This window comes from Sceloporus undulatus, chromosome 2 (assembly GCF_019175285.1).
Source record: "Sceloporus undulatus isolate JIND9_A2432 ecotype Alabama chromosome 2, SceUnd_v1.1, whole genome shotgun sequence".
NCBI lineage: Eukaryota > Metazoa > Chordata > Lepidosauria > Squamata > Phrynosomatidae > Sceloporus > Sceloporus undulatus.
In genome coordinates, this window is record NC_056523.1 from 229,360,971 (window position 1) to 229,376,617 (window position 15,647).

General features: G+C 39.3%; 1 protein-coding gene across 1 annotated transcript in view; it reads left to right on the top strand.

Moving 5' to 3' along the window:
* Nucleotides 1–338: 338 nt before the first annotated feature.
* Nucleotides 339–15,647, top strand: part of LOC121920606 (alpha-2-macroglobulin-like protein 1) — an 86,713-nt gene continuing 71,404 nt past the window's right edge. The window contains exons 1-6 of the mRNA XM_042447735.1: nt 339–496; nt 4,297–4,480; nt 8,431–8,466; nt 9,710–9,860; nt 13,284–13,336; nt 14,408–14,428. Of these exons, the coding sequence (XP_042303669.1) occupies nt 429–496; nt 4,297–4,480; nt 8,431–8,466; nt 9,710–9,860; nt 13,284–13,336; nt 14,408–14,428 (513 nt within the window). The 5' untranslated portion in view covers nt 339–428. The remainder of the gene's footprint in view (nt 497–4,296; nt 4,481–8,430; nt 8,467–9,709; nt 9,861–13,283; nt 13,337–14,407; nt 14,429–15,647) is intronic.

Sequence of the window (15,647 nt, forward strand, 5' to 3'; positions counted from 1 at the left end):
CATGGTATCCTCAGTACTCTTCTCCAGCACCTCATCTCAAAGAAGTTGGTGTTCTTTCTGTCAGCTTTCTTTACTGTCCTGCTCTTGCATAGTGATGGAGACTACCATGACTTGGACGATTTCTGACCATACAGTTGTGCAAATGAATATAAAGTTGCCCCTTCACTAATTCTGCTCCAATAGATCTGAAGACCTGAAATTGCCACAGTCATCTCCTAGCCCACAGCTTGCAGGAAGAGAATGGGGCTTGTACTGCTTATTCAGCATGAGAGGGGGAAGAAAGTAAACACAGTGGTCATTGACCCATACACTTCATAGTGCCTGTGTTCTTTGGAACAGACGGATCTTTGTAGCAGGGCTATTTAGGTCTTTGTACTCCAGGGCTGTGTGTTCAGAGCTCCAGTGTTGATCCAGTCTCTGCTGAAACTATGGGGTCCGCTGGGTTCCTCTGGACCCTGGCTCTCTTCTCACTTCCAGCATTGGTCACTTCAGATGCGTAAGTTTCTCATTTTTTATTTCTCTGTGCTCCATTTCATGGAGGAATATGATAGCAGATGGGCACATGAGAGGAAGGGAAGGGAAGCCCATTCAGCAGAGCACTTGGTGTGTGGATGGTGGAAGTGTTGCCTGAAGTTCTCTTCAACACACAATTTATCCTGTGAAGGAAGCACATCATCTTGGACAGCATCTGCACTGCAGAAATAATCTGGTGTGACACCACTTGAACTGGCATGGCTCAGTGTTATGGGATTCTGGGAACGGTACTTTCTTGTAGCACCAGAGCTCTTTCCAGAATTTCATAGCATTGAGCCATGCCAGTTCAAGTGGTGTCAAACCAGATTATTTCTGCAGTGTGGATGTAGCCCTGATTGTATTTTTCTCTCTTCTTCATCTTTTGTTCCTCATGTTGAAGCTGTAGTGGTGTCATGTCAACTTTTTCTTTATAACATTGCCAAAATCAGACCTTTGTTATCTGTTTTCTCTACAAAGACTAGTTCATGCATTTAGTCATTCACTACTTTGAATATTGTGATCTTTTTTTTGACTGGCATTCCATTCATTTCATTTTAGCCTTCTGGTTTCTAGTCAACATTGTGATGCTAAAATTATCTTTTTTCAGCCCATTGTTTTGGTCATGTTACCCCACTTTGGATATCTCTTCATTGGTTGACAATTCATTTTAGGATCCAGTACAAACTTCTTGTTCTAATCTTTAAAGCCCTACACAGCCTAATTCCACCCTATATTTCAGTCTTTGTTTCTTTTGACCACCCAGTTCAGAATTTGCATCTTCAAAATGCTAGCCTTCTTTCTCCACCAAGAAAGTTTTCTTTTCCTTGGCTCTACTACTTTATTTTTAACTTGCTACTCCATAACTTCTGGAATTCCCTCCCTGAACATCTGCAGACTGCTCCTTCCCTCATTCTGTTTAGATCTCAATTACAAACATTCTTGTTTTCCATGCATATTTTGGTTATACAGTATGTATATCTCCCTTTGCTTTGCTTTGCTTTGCATTACATTACATTTTTTTTTTTGCATTTCTGTCTTAGTACCTCATCTTACAGTTGTACTGTGTGGTTTTTAAATCTGTCTTCCTCCTGCCTTAAATCTGTATTACTCTTGCCTTCCTCAGTGTCTTTGTCTGTGATATTGTATGTCTTTGGTAGGACTAGCTGTTTTTGTTTTTGTTTGTTGTTGTTCTTTTCCTCGTAAAGCTCTGTGCACACTGATAGAGCTTTATATATAAATACATGATGATGATAATGATGATGATGAAGATATATCACATTGTGGGAAGAATAGCTTCAGTTCCAGAGATGCAGGCCAATGCCATGCATGCCTTCTCAGAAGTAAGGCTCATTAAGTTAAAAGGAGTTTGCTCCTGAGTAAAGGATTGCAGCCTGCCATTCTCCAAAGACTGGAGGCTTATGTTCCCTTTGCAAATACTCTTTGTTGTGTGCCTTCAAGTCCTTTCCGACCAGGCCCATATCTAGGCCTTTAGGGCCCCTCGGGCAGAAAGAACATTTGGGGCCCCAATATATATATCTCTTGTATTCTCTGGGGGCCCTTTTGGCTGCCCCCCCCGGGCAGTGCCCTGGTTGCCCCAGCCTAGCTACAGGCCTGTTTCTGATTTAGGGTGACCATAAGGTGACCCTATCCTGGAATTTTCTTGGCAAGATTTATTCCAGTAGAGATTTGCCATTGTCTTATCCTGAGGTTGAGAGTGTGTGAATTGCCCAAGGCCACCCAGTGAGTTTCATGACCAAGCTGGGAATCTAACCCTGGTTGCCTGATCTCTTGTTTAGGAATGTTCTAATGTAAAAGAAGTGGAAATTCAGACACATTTTCAAATAATTTTAGAGACCTTTCAATGTTTTGAAGTGATTGTTGTACCTATTGGTTGTGCAGCACAAGGAGGCATTGTCTATATACAGTATTTGTAACTATAAACTATTGTTTGTTTATTTTTTTAATATAATTTTTATTAAGTTTTAAAAAACATATACCAATCAAATTCATTCATACCATAAACTATTGTTTGTTTAAAGGAGACAGTTGGACTGAGCTGTTTTTGGTCTTTGGGCTGGCTCAAAAAGGAATGGACTGCCCAAAAGCACTGGTGGCCAGCCTTTCTTTCCAGCAAAAAAGAACTGGCTGGAAAATGAAGGTCTTGCTTGTGAAAAGGTACTGGAGGCAGCAATACTGCTAGGAAAAGATCCCAAATATTGCAGTCAAAATCCAACACTGAAACCATTATACTACGCTGCCTCTCCACTTCAAAAACTGGTTTTGGGCCAGTCACTTTGGAGGTATGCTTTTTAAATGACACATGCATCGTAAGAGGCCAGAAGTTGCACCAAAGCGGCACTCCAGTCCTTAAGTCTGGAGCATGGCTTTGGCGTGGCTTCCGGCCTCTTGGGACGCATGCAGCATTTAAACAGCATACCTCCAAAGTGACCTGAAACAGCTTTATTTTGGCCTGTCTGTTCGGGCCCTAAGTATAAAAGAAATGAACAAACTGACCTCAAGCAGAAAGAAACATGTAGTACTTCTTTTGCAGGCAGAACATGCTCCCCAAAGCAATTTGGGCATCTCCTGAGGCTTGATGATGGAGTTTTAGTTAACTTCATATAAGCTTTCCCTCCCTCCCTTTCATGTTTGTTCTCTTTTTTCTGCCCATTTTAACTGTTTGGGGCAATCCGTTACAGCATGATTTGTGTGATCTGGACTCAAACCCATGTGTGCAGGAACACTGTGCAATCAGGCACACTTTTATAACCCTTAAGAAACTGTTTTTCTCAGGTCCAGGGTGACCAGAAGTTATCACCACAAAGGAGGACAAAGCACCACAAAATGTAGTATATTCAAGAAAAATGGGGGACATGACACTCATATAATTCTAAATTCATGCTTCTTAGCCATGCCCAAAAGGGAGGACATTTTGGAATTCCTCTTGGACAGAAAGCTGAAATGTAGAACATGTCTTGGAAAAGGAGGACATCTTGTCACCCTGCACAAGTCTGCTCATTTATTCATAGTCATCAAATCAAAAAATATTTTACCATCAATGGAGAACACTTCAGTTAGAAGGCACAACATGCTGCTGGGGAAAACAATGGTGCAATTCACCCTCAGATCAATATTAAAAGGCAGCGTTCAATTCCCTGCTTGGCCATGAAACCCACTAGTGGCTTTGAGCACGTCACACTCTCAGCCTCAGAACAAGGCAAAAGCAAACCTCCATAGGAAGAAATTTTGCCAAGAAATCCCCATGATAGGTTCACTTTAGCATTGTCATAAGTAGAAACAACTTGAAGGCTCACAATAACAGCAGCAATAACAAATATCCATAAAATAACAAAACAAGTGAGAGGGATGTTTCTGTCTTTCAGGAATTTGGTGCCATTTTTAAAGAGCTGCCACTGTAGAGAAGATCATGTTGCTCTAAATCTGGTTCTTAATCCCAAATAGAATATATGAGCTGTGTTAGTGGAAATTACATGAGTGTTGATTTGTCAAGTTCTCCTTAATTCAGTGACTGGCTTTTGTTAGGACTAACAATGGAATTTAATCCTCAAAAGTTGACTTTAAGAAAGTGCACAAAACTGGAGAGTGACAACACTTGCATAATCTTACCAGACAGTAATATGTGGGTCGCCATAAATCAGAAATGACTTTAAGGCACACAACAACAACATCAATAATTGCTGTTAGTAATTGAATTAACTAACTCCAAAACTTTTCTGGAAAAGGATCCTCATGCAATGCCCTCTTTTCTCTCTTCTCTTCCAGTCATTATATGGTAGTTTTCCCAGCCATCATTCATCATCCCAATACAGAAAAAGTCTGTATACTTATAAGTGCTCTCCCAGAGAATGTCCATCTATCAGTAACATTGGAGTTGGAAGCTCAAAACCACACCTTAGTAGAGAAGGATGTGGAGCAGCCAGGGACCTTTGAGTGCATCAACTTCCAGGTAGGTTTCTTGACTACAAGTTGCTGAATAGAAGGTGCTTGCCTTTCTTAGCCACCGAAAGGAAAATGCTGCAGGAACAAATAAACAAATAGACAAGCCTAACAATGCTTGGTCAAAATAAGTTAAATTAGGCTGAATAAACCTTAGAGACTACAAAAGAAAACTGTGTATACTTAAATCTGAAATCAAGGTGATAACTTATAATAATAGATTACAGGAGGAATATAATATATTTCTGAATATAATTTCATACATAAGTATGTATGGAAAGTAACAGAATACAACATTATGTTGTTGTTCAGCTTCTGTTTCTTATTTAGACTATCAGTGACCTTGGACATTTCTTAAGCACTTTTGTTGCCTTGCCTGAATGAGAAAAGAAAAGAAAAGAAAAAGGAGGGGGGGAAGAAAAGAAGGAGTGCCTTCATACTGGTGACACCTTAATGCAAATCCTCTGGATGATTTTACCCAGCATTGTGATGCTAAATAGTTTGATTTGGTGTGACCCTCTCCCAGTGCAAATGCTACTGAACTGGAAAACAGTTTTTAGAACCACCTTTTAGGAATCAGCTCTCTAGGAAAACATGGAACCCCTAAGTTTTGTGGCCCCAATTCCAGGCCTTGAACTGTCTGTGTCAAACCCCATAAGTGGTATTGAGAGGTTCCAAGAAGACTAAACAGGGGTTATACTCCCTTCAGAATATGGAGAAACAGAATGGTTCCCAATTAGGCTGCATTTTGTCACCCTATTTGTTCAAACTATATGTAGAAAATATCAGTTGAAGAGCAGGTTTAGACTCAGAAAAACGAGGAGTGAAGATAGAAGGAAGGAACATTAACAGTCTAAGATATGCAGATAATACCATCCTACTCATGGAAAATATCATGGACTTGGAACAATGACTAAGGAAGGTCAAAGAAGAAAGTTCAAAAGCAGGCTTACAGCTGAATGTAAAGAAACAAAAATAATGACCATGGGTGATCTACATAAATTTAACCTAGATAATGAGGAAATCAAAATACAGTGGATCCTTGTTATACGCTGGGGTTTGGTTCCAAGATCCCCCGTGTATAACAAAATCCGTGTATGCTCAAGTCCCATTAAATATAATGACATAGCAAAATGGTGTCCCTAATAAAAAATGGAACATCAAGGTAAATTTATACTTTTTTGGAACGTTTTCAAACCGTGTATGCTTAAATCCGTGTATAAAAACTCCGTGTATAAGAAGGGCCGACTGTAGTTAAAGCCTTTCCATACCTGGGATTAAACACTGGTCGGAACGGAGACTGCAGTCAAGAAATGAAAAAAGGCTAGGAATGGAAAGGGCAGCCATGAAGGAAGTAGATGAAATCCTAAAGTGTAAAGACATACAACTCAACTAAAGTCAGAATCATCCAAGCCACTGTATTTCCTATCATCATGTACAATACAAATAGCTTACAGTTGTAACTGCGTAGACACTGTTAGTTCAGTATGAAGCGATATATAAATGAAGCTGTTTGTTTTGTTTTAATTATGAGAGCTGGACAGTGAAGAAAACTGACAGAAAGAAAATCAATTCTGAGATGTGGTGCTGGAGAAGCATGCTGAATACCATGGACAGTCAAAAAGACAAACAAATGGGTCCTTGAACAGATCAAGCCAGGTCTCTTCCTGGAAGCAAAGATGACAAAACTGAGGCTGTTGTACTTCAGCCAAATCATGAGAAGGCACAAGTCATTGGAAAAGACAATAATGTTAGAAAGGGTGGAGGAAGGAAGAAACAGAGGAAGACTACATGCCAGATGGATAGATTCAATCAGAGAGGTGACAGGCCTGAACCAAAGCAGAGTGGTTGAGGATAGGGACGAATGGAGATATCTCATTCCCAGGGTCACCATGAGTCGAGGTTGACTTGAGGGCAATTAACAACTTTTGCTATGGATCATATATCAGAGAGGCCAGTGGAATAGCTGTGCTGAAAGGGAAATGGATCCAACTGAACAGTCTCACGGGGGCCACCACTAGGCTTGCCATATCCCAGTTTTACCCGAGACAATCCCGGATTTGGGGCCCTGGGATGGTCCCTGCCCAAGTTTAAAGAAGCATGCATGTATAGCAATGCTTTTTAAAATTTATTAATGTTTTGTTTTTTAGTTGTCCTCCATTTACAAAATATGTCCTACATTTGGGGCTAAATTTTGTCCTACATTTTTTTACATTTGTCACGGTTTGGAGGTACACAGTTATGGCAACCCTAGCCACCACCAACAGAAATACCAGGAAGGTGATTTCTGACCAGCATTACTTGAAAAACAAGGGAAACATCTGATAGGAATGTTTAGCTTCGTTCCAAGTTGTTAGTATGAAAATATTTACTTCAAAGTTCAAGTTTACACACTTTTTCTATGCTCTGTAAGCTGTTTATGGAGGGACTGCAGGAAAGGTGGAAAAGAACAGAACAGGGCTGGAGCAGCCTCTTTATAAAAAGAATGGATTCCCCAAATAGTGGAATGAGTTAGAGAAATTTGAGAACAAATTTGAGAACAATGGCCTGTTACAGACTGCCAAAATAAAGCTGCTTCGGGTCTCTTTGGAGGTATGCTATTTAAATGATGCATGGGTCCTAAGAGTCCGGAGGTCGCGCCAAAGCCACACTCCATTCCTAAGCACTGGAGTGCAGCTTTTGGTGCAGCTTCCGGATTCTTGGGAAGCATGCATCATTTAAACAGCATGCCTCCAAAGAGACCTGAAGCAACTTTATTTTGGCAGTCTGTAACAGTCCAATATTTTAGAAGTAAAGTCCTTCTGGTATTATATTTAAACTTACCTTTATGCCCCAGTATTATGCCCATGCACAAATGCCATTTGGACAAAATTATCAGTCATATATGTCTAGATAGGAATGATGCAGTTGAAATCTCAACTGAAACCATGTTTCAGAACCTGTACTGATAATAATTTATGTTGAAGAATGAATTCTAAGCCAATAGGTGATTGGAATGTCTTTTCAGACGCCTATTATATGTTTCTGGGTTTCACAGTTTACTCTGAACCCATCTTAATGTTCTTGGAGTTGCTGAAAGAACCATATACACATTTTTAAAAATCAACAATTCCAAGTAATGTATCAAGATTAGATCATACATCATACATACAGCTAAAAAAGCCAATGTGATTCTAGGCTGCATCAATAGACGTATAGTAGCTAGATCAAGGAAAGTAATAGTACTACTCTATTCTGCTTTGGTCAGGCCTCACCTGGAATACTGTGTCCAGTTCAGCATTGCCAACAAGCCTCGAAAATATTCCCCAGAATGTTTTACCAAATTTCAAAATCCCCGGAATTTCCCAATATTTATTATTACTCAGTCAAAATCCCCCGAAATAAATTAATTAAATCCCCCAGATTCCAGGGAATTCCCCAGAAACTGGCAACACTGGTCCAGTTCTAGGCAGCACAATTCAAAAAGGATGTTGACAAGCTGGAGCATGTCCAGAGGAGGGTGACCAAAATGGCAGCTGGGTATGTTTAGCCTGGAGAAGAGATGGTTAAGGGGTGATATGATAGCCCTGTTTAAATATTTGAAGGAGAGTCATATTGAGGATGGGAGCAAGCTTGTTTTCTGCTGCTCCAGAGCATAGAACCTGGAGCAATGGATGCAATCTACAGGAAAAGAGATTCCACCTCAACATTAAGAAGAACTTCCTGACAGTAAGAGATGTTTGACAATGGAAGATGCTGCCTTTGAATGTGGTGGAGTCTCCTTCTTTGGGAGTTTTTCAACAGATAGCCATCTGTTCGAAATGCTTTTGACTTCTTGCATGACAGAAAGGGGTTGGAGTGGATGGCCCTCAAGGTTTCTTCCAACTCTGTAATTCTGTGATTCTATTCCCTGATTCAATGATGTGTGACTAAACATAGTTTTTATTTCCATTTCTCTTTCCACCCCTTTCCTTTCTTCAGGTCCCAGCCTTTGTTACCAGCAAAATGACCTTGCCTGTAAGTATTATATTTTTGAACCATTTCTTATCTTCTCAGATTATGGGTCAATTATAGGTGGACATGATAGAGAAGGGATGCAACTGTCTAGAGGAGCTTTTTTGAAGTGTTTAGGACAGTGGTTCCCAACCTTCCTAATTCCGCGACCCTTTAATACAGTTTATCATGTTGTGGTGACCCCCAACCATAACATTATTTTCATTGCTACATGCAAATATGTGTTTTCCAGTGGTCTTAAGTGACCCATGTGAAAGGGTCATTCGACCCCCAAAGGGGTCCCGACCCACAGGTTGGGAACCACTGGTTTAGGAGGAAGAAGAAAGGATTAAGGGCCCTTTCACACTAGAAAGTCATAGCACTATGATACTACTGTTAATTGTCATGGCTTCATCCTATGGAATCTAGGGGTTTGTAGTTTGGTCAGTGGCACTACAGCCCTCTCTGAAAATCCTAGATTCCCTTCAACTGCAAATCCCGGGACTCCAGAGGATGGATCTACCATATATACTGAACTATAAATCTACCTCATATATAAATCAAGGACAGATTTTGGGGCCAAAATTATGGCTTTTGTTATGATCCGTGAATAAGTCTTAGGGGCATGTAAAAAAGGATGCAAAGAATGAAGCAAAGGGAAATGATGCCAAACAACTTACAAAATTCAAGCAGACATCACTGTTTGTGCTCACATTAAAGGCTAGATAGATGAATGAATAGAGAGAAATTAGTGCTTCTATGACAGATTAAGCTCTTGCCTTTCATCAGAGACTGATTCCTTTATTTTTTATTGTTTTTTGGGTAAGAGTTAGACTATGGTATTTATATTGACCCATGGCTAAGTCAACTCAGGTTTTTGGGGTCAATTTTTTTGACTAAAATTTCTAGGCATATATGTGAGTATATACAGTATATGGTAGTGAAAGTGGAATGATAGTGGTATAATGGTGTAGTGTGAAAAGGAGAAAAGGAAAAGACAAGGTGAAGGAGCAAACGAAGACAGGCTTAGGAAGAGAGAGGAAGATGAAGATGTGGAAGGAGGAGGACAAGAACTGGTAATGGTAATAAGCATGTCTGTGTGTGCTTTCTTAATTCCCCATTTCCTGGGGGAGAGAATAAAGGAAAGAGGCCTGAGTGTTTTGGGGGTGACTGATGAATTCCCAAATGTCCCCTCAACCTGCAAAGTGCTTTTCTGTTCTCAGTCTTCCTTGGTATTGAAGCCATTTTCTTCCTTTATCCTTTGAAGGGACAGGAAGAAGCATTGGCCTATATCTACGTCCTAATTCAAAAAGATGGCAATGTGAGGTATGAGGGCCGGAAGAAGGTGTTGGTGCAGAAGAGTTATCCAAAGGATGTCATAGAAACAGACAAGCCATTTTACAAGCCTGGAGAGACAGGTAGGCTCTGGTGCCAGTGGAATCCGGAAAAGGATGGCACCTGCTGTCCCTTCTTTGCAATAACATGTGTGATGGTGTGTTATAAAACCACAGATAGGAAAAGCATACATAAAGAGATTCAGGTAACATTACAACAAAATATTCTGCTCTATCCCGAGTTATTTTTGTTAAATGTAATAGATTCTAAATATGTTGAATTAAATCTGGATGAGAAAAATGTAATTATATATATGACAATGGAAGCATGTTATACGTTAAGTATTGGAAAACCAGTATAATACCGTCCAGTGAGGAATGGAAAATTAAAGTGAATGATTTTGCAATTGTGGACAGATTATTTATGTACACTGAAGGAAAGACATCCCAGCAATATGAAAAAAATGGAAGCAGATTGGAAAACTGTGGGACTATAAGTGGTGTGGATAGGTTTATTTAAAGTTAGGTTTAATCCAAACCAAGAATAGTTAGAAAATAACTACAAAAATACGTTAGAATTGCTTATATATTTATACGTCTACGTATTTGTATGTTTATATGTTTCTCTATAGACTTTGTTTGTTTGTTTATTTGTTTCTCTTCCATGCATGCAATATTATTTAAAAAATACCCTTATTATTATTATTATTATTAATCTTTATTTATAAAGCCCTGTAAATTTACTTGAAAAAAAAACCACAGATAGGAAAGACAGATGAGATGAATTCATGCGTTTAGTTAATAGTTAATACATTAAATAAAATTTAAATACATTTATGTTCGAAGTGGTAAAATTTTAACCATTACATGTGTGCTATATTGCTATTTAAGTTTAAGTTTAAAAGCATGTATAAAATCCTTAGGGTCAGCATGGTGTGGTGGTTTGAGCATTGACTACAATTCTGGAGACCAGGGTTCGATTGCCGCTTGGCTATGAAACCCATTGGGTGACCTTGGGCAAGTCACATGCTCTCAGCCCCAGGGGAAGGCCATGGCAATGCTCCTCTGAACAAATTTTGCCAAGAATACCCCATAATAGGATTCCCTTAGGTCACCATAAATTATTTCCAAACAGTGCTTAGGAATGGAGTGCGGCTTTGGGGCGACCTTCGGACTCTTAGGACCCATGCATCATTTAAATAGCATACCTCCAAAGAGACCCGAAGCAGCTTTATTTTGGCAGTCTGTAACAGGCCTATGACAGATAAAATTGAAAGGAATTTGGAAAAAGAAGCTTGGAGAATAATCCTGGACATGATTACAGTGGCAAGGATTGTATATGCCCCAAAATGGAAAAAGCAGGACCCACCTCTGACAGAATAATGGCTAATCAAATTAAGAGATATAATAGAAATGGACAGACTCACTGACTCACAGATAAATCTTCAGAAAAAAATTGACAAAGGATGGAACCCAGTACTAAACTTATGAAAAGAACAATGGACAAGTTTAAAAGGAATAATGTGAACTACAGTATATGAATGATAAGTGAAGAGACCAATAGATTAATAGACTAGTAAAAAGAGAGTAATAAGGATGGGGAAGATTGAGAGGTGTAAAAAAGGGTATAGAAAAGTATAGAAGACAATAGATTTAACTAATTAAATAAACTAGTAAAAGGGTTAAAATAAAACAAACAACTACTGTTGTAAATAGAACTACATGGAGAAATGGGAGTTATAGAATCATAGAATCATAGAATCATACAGTTAAAAGAGACAAGGGCCATCCAGTCCAACCCCATTCTGCCATGCAGAAACTCTCAATCAAAGCATCCCCGACAGATGGCCATCCAGCCTCTGTTTAAAGACCTCTAAGGAAGGAGACTCCACTACACTCCGAGGGATTGTGTTCCACTGTCGATTTTAATTCTTTATTTGATATCACTGTATAAAACAGATACACAGAAGGATAAGATGCTAAAGCCAAAGCGAAGGTCCTTGCAAGAGCCTTCCTCGAAGTAGCACCAAATGATCCATGAAAGCTAATTCAACAAAAGTACATTGTTCTTTACAAGTGATGTAGTCATTAAAACAGTGGGTGGGAAATTTGCTGTTCTGTTTTACTTATAAAACATTGGACAAGAACTGTGTGCTGATTTGTTGTTATTGACAAATAACAATACGCTACTCGGATTTAACAAAAGAAACACATGATGACATAGAAATGAAGTCTCAGGAAGAACTTAAGGACTCAGGAATCTATTGTCATTGGTATTTATTTAGACAATTGAGGGAAAGATGGAGAATGGATAAGAAACTGGTGGGAATTCAAAAGAAACGATCAGACTGGGAAGAAAATACTGTAAAAGGGAAAAAGAAACTAATTTCAAGGTATTACAAGATGATAATGGACTGGGGAACAGAAGATGAAATAATCAGACATTCGATGGTGAGATGGGCTCAAAACATAGGGCATAATTTGGAATATAAAAAATGGGAGAACATTTGGACAAGAAGCATAAAACACACAGTTTTCCAGGAGCTCATAGGGAATATCTACAAGATGATTTACAGGTGGCATTTGTCGCCACAAAAATTGTCATTCATGTACAAGAATAGCAATCCCTATTGTTGGAAATGTTTGGATAATGTTGGTTCTTATTTCCACATATGGTGGAAATGTGCTATTGCAAAAAAAATTTGGCTAGAGATCCACAAAATTTTAAATGTAAACATGAATATAAAAGTGCCCTTTTCACCAGAAATCTTTCTTTTGGGCATGTTAGACGATATACTAGAAAAGCAACATGGTAAATTTCTCTTTTACTGTTTCTCTTGTGCTAGAATAGTATATGCAAAACTTTGGAAAAAACCACAAGCTCCATCTATAGATAAATGGCTTTGTAAACTGTGCGAAATGACCAAGATGGATAAGCTAACATGTTGGATGAGAGATAAAACTGAGGATTGTGTATATCAAGAATGGGGAAAATTCTACAAGTTTCTAGAGATAAGATGGAATAAGGTATTGATAGTTAAAAAGACATAAATGGATTGGAATTATATAATAGTGCTTAACTATTGATTACATAAAACTCTCTTCTACTTAAATATTTTTCTTGATGGCAGAATGTTATGTATAGGAAAAATAGTACATGGTATAGAGCTACTCTATAGATGTATATTTCCAGGTAAAGCGATGAATATCAACAATGACAGATTTTTTTGGATTCAACACAACATAAGGGCAGATCCAGGTGAAGGAACTAAGAAGAAGAACACTTCAAGATAAAACAAGAAAACTTCAAAACAAATCTCAAGTAGTATTAGGAAGCTCAATTTATGTTCTTTCTAGTTTTAATATTGAAGTCTGGGTATGGGGGTGGTTGATTGTCCAGTCTGTAATGTGTGTAATGTCTTGTTTTGCGTGGAAAAGTTAAAAAAATAACAATAAAAAAGAATAAGTTTAACTGGAGAAATATATTTCTATTTTATCTTTTCACAGTCAGGTTTCGTATAGTGAGGCTTGATGCAGAACTGAAGGCAATTAACAAACCAGTGAGTATGACTTCCTTATTACATGAAACATACTTAGGGGTACTCATGTTGGCCACACAGCAAAGTACAGTATCATCCAGAATCCACAAAACAGGGATGCCTTTATGGGGCCAACCAAAATGCACAATATACATGTTGCAAGCTTTAAAAATCCCACTGGTTTCCTCATCAGGCAAAGGTATTAAAAATTATGCAGGAGAAAGAAAGAAAAGAAAAGAAAAAGATATTTGAGATAAACTGGATCTCTAAGGCAGAAGCTTTTTGTCTTGCTAATGAAATTTAAAGTTGATTTCCTGGGATGAATCTGCACTCACATGGCCAGAAGGCAGGAAGGTCCACCTATATGAATACTTTCCCATACCATGTGAGCTGAGGACAACAACCACAACATCATGACAAAACGCAGGGCTTTGACTAACATTGTCAACTTTCTTTCTTTCTTTCTTTCTTTCTTTCTTTCATATCATTTTTAACCACTTTGCCTGATCAAACCAGTGGAGTTTCAAAAGCTCGCAACATGTATTATTACAGGAAGGGTTGACCATATATATTTAATATTTTCAAGCCAGGGATGCTTGCATCTGTGGGTAAAGTATCTGTAGATAAGGCGGGCTGACTAGTTTCTAAGAGAAATCGCCTGTGTGAATTTGTTATACAGTGGTGCCTCAGGTTACGAAAGTAATTCGTTCCGCGGCCGCTTTCGTAACCCGAAAAGCCTTCGTAAGCCGAATTGCCATAGGCGCTAATGGGGAAAAGCCGCGATTCCGTGTAAAATAGCGCCGAAAAGCACCAAAAGTTTTTTCGTAACCTGAAAAAACATTCGTAACCCGGAACAATAATTCCCTATGGGATTTTTTCGTATCCCGAAAATTTCGTAACCTGGGTATTTCGTATCCCGAGGTACCACTGTACTGTCAGATATAAACTTACGTAGGAAGTCTGAAGGGCATCAAGAACAAGTGAGCCTGGCAGGTTATTTCACAGCAGATTGCTTGATTGGCTTTGGGAAGCTGAAATTTCTTGTTTCTCACAAAACTGATTTTGGACTCTGTCTCACTTATTTTTTTGCAGATCCCTCTGGTGCAACTGACGGTAAGCAATTCTTAACATTCTGCTGCATCTTATCCTTTGTGTAAAAACTCAAGTAAATGGGACGAATTCCAACTGTATACATTGGCCTGTTACAGACTGCCAAAATAAAGCTGCTTTGGGTCTCTTTGGAGGTATGCTATTTAAATGATGCATGGGTCCTAAGAGTCCGGAGGTTGCGCCAAAGCCACACTCCATTCCTAAGCACTGAGTGCAGCTTTGGTGCAGCTTCCGGATTCTTAGGATGCATGCATCATATAAACAGCATACCTCCAAAGAGACCCGAAGCAGCTTTATTTTGGCAGTCTGTAACAGGCCTTTGTAAACCTGGTAGTATTGTGATGGTGTTGGGAACAGATGTCAAAAGCCCCTGTGCAGAACTATAGTTCTAATGGTTCCTAGCTGGATGCTGTTTAAACCTTAAAGAGCTTTGAAACAGGTTTTAATGTGTGGTGTGGATTTAGCTCCAAAACACACTGCAGAAAGTTTGAGACCGCTTTAACTGCCGAGGCTAGGGAATTCTGGGGATTGTAGTTTTGTGAGACACATATCCTTATTTATGTAGTTTATTGAGTTCTGGTGCCTCAATAAATTACAAATGTTCAGGATTCTACAGTACTGAGCCATTGCAGTTAAAGTGGTCTCAAACTGGATTATTTCTGCAATGTATTTTGGACCTTAGACTCAATGAACAGTGAGCCTCAAATTTTATCACTCCTCAATCATGTTAAAGGCTGTTCGATAGTGGGAAACAGTACCTTGGAGAGTTGTGAAGTCTCCTTCTTTGGAAGTTTTTCAATGGATGCTGGATGGCTATCTGCCAGGGGTGCTTTGACTGTGTCTCCCTGAATGGCCCTTGGGGGTCTTTTCCAAATCTGTGGCCCCATTTCCACTGGCCCATTTAACGTGGGTGTAACTGGGTAGATCTGGATGCCCCTCCCCCGAATCTCTCCGTTAGCGAGTGCCCACTACGATTGAGGGGCATTTTAACCCGAATGCCTTATCGGGTTTAACTTGAGGGCGCCTGCTGTCAATCAAGCAATCGTCATAGGTGACGTTTGCAGGGGCATCGGAAGTGTCCTCCCCCCCTCTTTTTTAAAGAGCCATGCACAAAATGCCCCAAAGTGCGCACATTTTGTCAATTTAAAATCTCTTTTGTGCTAATGCCATCTCTCCATTCTGTATCCTCCCTCCTTGCCACCCCAGAATGCCTCATACACAT